Raw genomic sequence first — 1,651 nt, forward strand, 5'->3', positions numbered from 1 at the left:
ACTGTGTGTGTCACTGTGTGTGTGTGTCACTGTGTGTGTGTGTCACTGTGTGTGTGTGTCACTGTGTGTGTGTGTCACTGTGTGTGTGTGTCACTGTGTGTGTCACTGTGTGTGTGTGTCACTGTGTGTGTGAGTCACTGTGTGTGTGTCACTGTGTGTGTGTCGCTGTGTGTGTGTTGCTGTGTGTGTGTGTCACTGTGTGTGTGAGTCACTGTGTGTGTGTCACTGTGTGTGTGTCACTGTGTGTGTGTTGCTGTGTGTGTGTGTCACTGTGTGTGTGTGTCACTGTGTGTGTGTCACTGTGTGTGTGTTGCTGTGTGTGTGTGTCACTGTGTGTGTGAGTCACTGTGTGTGTGTCACTGTGTGTGTGTGTCACTGTGTGTGTGTGTCACTGTGTGTGTGTGTCACTGTGTGTGTGAGTCACTGTGTGTGTCACTGTGTGTGAGTCACTGTGTGTGTGTTGCTGTGTGTATGTGTAACACTGTGTGTGTGTCACTGTGTGTGTGTCACTGTGTGTGTCACTGTGTGTGTGTGTCACTGTGTGTGTGTGTCACTGTGTGTGAGTCACTGTGTGTGTGTGTCACTGTGTGTGTGTGTCACTGTGTGTGTGAGTCACTGTGTGTGTGTTGCTGTGTGTGTGTCACTGTGTGTGTGTGTCACTGTGTGTGTGTGTCACTGTGTGTGTGAGTCACTGTGTGTGTGTTGCTGTGTGTGTGTGTGTCACTGTGTGTGTGTGTGTCACTGTGTGTGTGTGTCACTGTGTGTGTGAGTCACTGTGTGTGTGTTGCTGTGTGTATGTGTAACACTGTGTGTGTATGTGTAACACTGTGTGTGTGTCACTGTGTGTGTGTCACTGTGTGTGTCACTGTGTGTGTGTGTCACTGTGTGTGTGTGTCACTGTGTGTGTGTGTCACTGTGTGTGTGAGTCACTGTGTGTGTGTTGCTGTGTGTGTGTGTGTCACTGTGTGTGTGTGTGTCACTGTGTGTGTGTGTCACTGTGTGTGTGAGTCACTGTGTGTGTGTTGCTGTGTGTGTGTCACTGTGTGTGTGTGTCACTGTGTGTGTGTGTCACTGTGTGTGTGAGTCACTGTGTGTGTGTCACTGTGTGTGTCACTGTGTGTGTGTGTCACTGTGTGTGTGTGTCACTGTGTGTGTGTGTCACTGTGTGTGTGTGTCACTGTGTGTGTGAGTCACTGTGTGTGTGTTGCTGTGTGTATGTGTAACACTGTGTGTGTGTCACTGTGTGTGTGTCACTGTGTGTGTCACTGTGTGTGTGTGTCACTGTGTGTGTCACTGTGTGAGAGCAGGTGGTAGTGAATGTCCACCCGTATCCCTACTGTGAGAGAAGAGGAGACCAAGGGTGAGACACGGGGACACACAGAGACACACAGAGACACACAGACACACAGAGACACACAGATACACACAGAGACACACTGAGACACACGGAGACACACAGACACACATAGACACACTGATACACACGGAGACACACAGACACACATAGACACACGGAGACACACGGAGACACACAGAGACACACTGATACACACAGAGACACACAGATACACACAGAGACACACTGAGACACACAGAGACACACTGAGACACACTGAGACACACAGAGACACACTGAGACACACGGAGACAC

General features: G+C 49.8%; 1 protein-coding gene across 1 annotated transcript in view; it reads left to right on the forward strand.

The window, feature by feature from the left end:
- The window catches only part of LOC144954590 (uncharacterized), a 21,981-nt gene extending 20,586 nt beyond the window's left edge, over window positions 1-1,395 (forward strand). Inside the window, exon 6 of the mRNA XM_078885048.1 lies at window positions 1,308-1,395. Coding sequence (XP_078741174.1) covers window positions 1,308-1,364 — 57 coding nt within the window. The 3' untranslated portion in view covers window positions 1,365-1,395. The remainder of the gene's footprint in view (window positions 1-1,307) is intronic.
- The last annotated feature ends 256 nt before the right edge of the window (window positions 1,396-1,651 follow it).

This window comes from Lampetra fluviatilis, unplaced genomic scaffold (assembly GCF_964198595.1).
Source record: "Lampetra fluviatilis unplaced genomic scaffold, kcLamFluv1.1 SCAFFOLD_1153, whole genome shotgun sequence".
In the NCBI taxonomy this organism is placed as follows: domain Eukaryota; kingdom Metazoa; phylum Chordata; class Hyperoartia; order Petromyzontiformes; family Petromyzontidae; genus Lampetra; species Lampetra fluviatilis.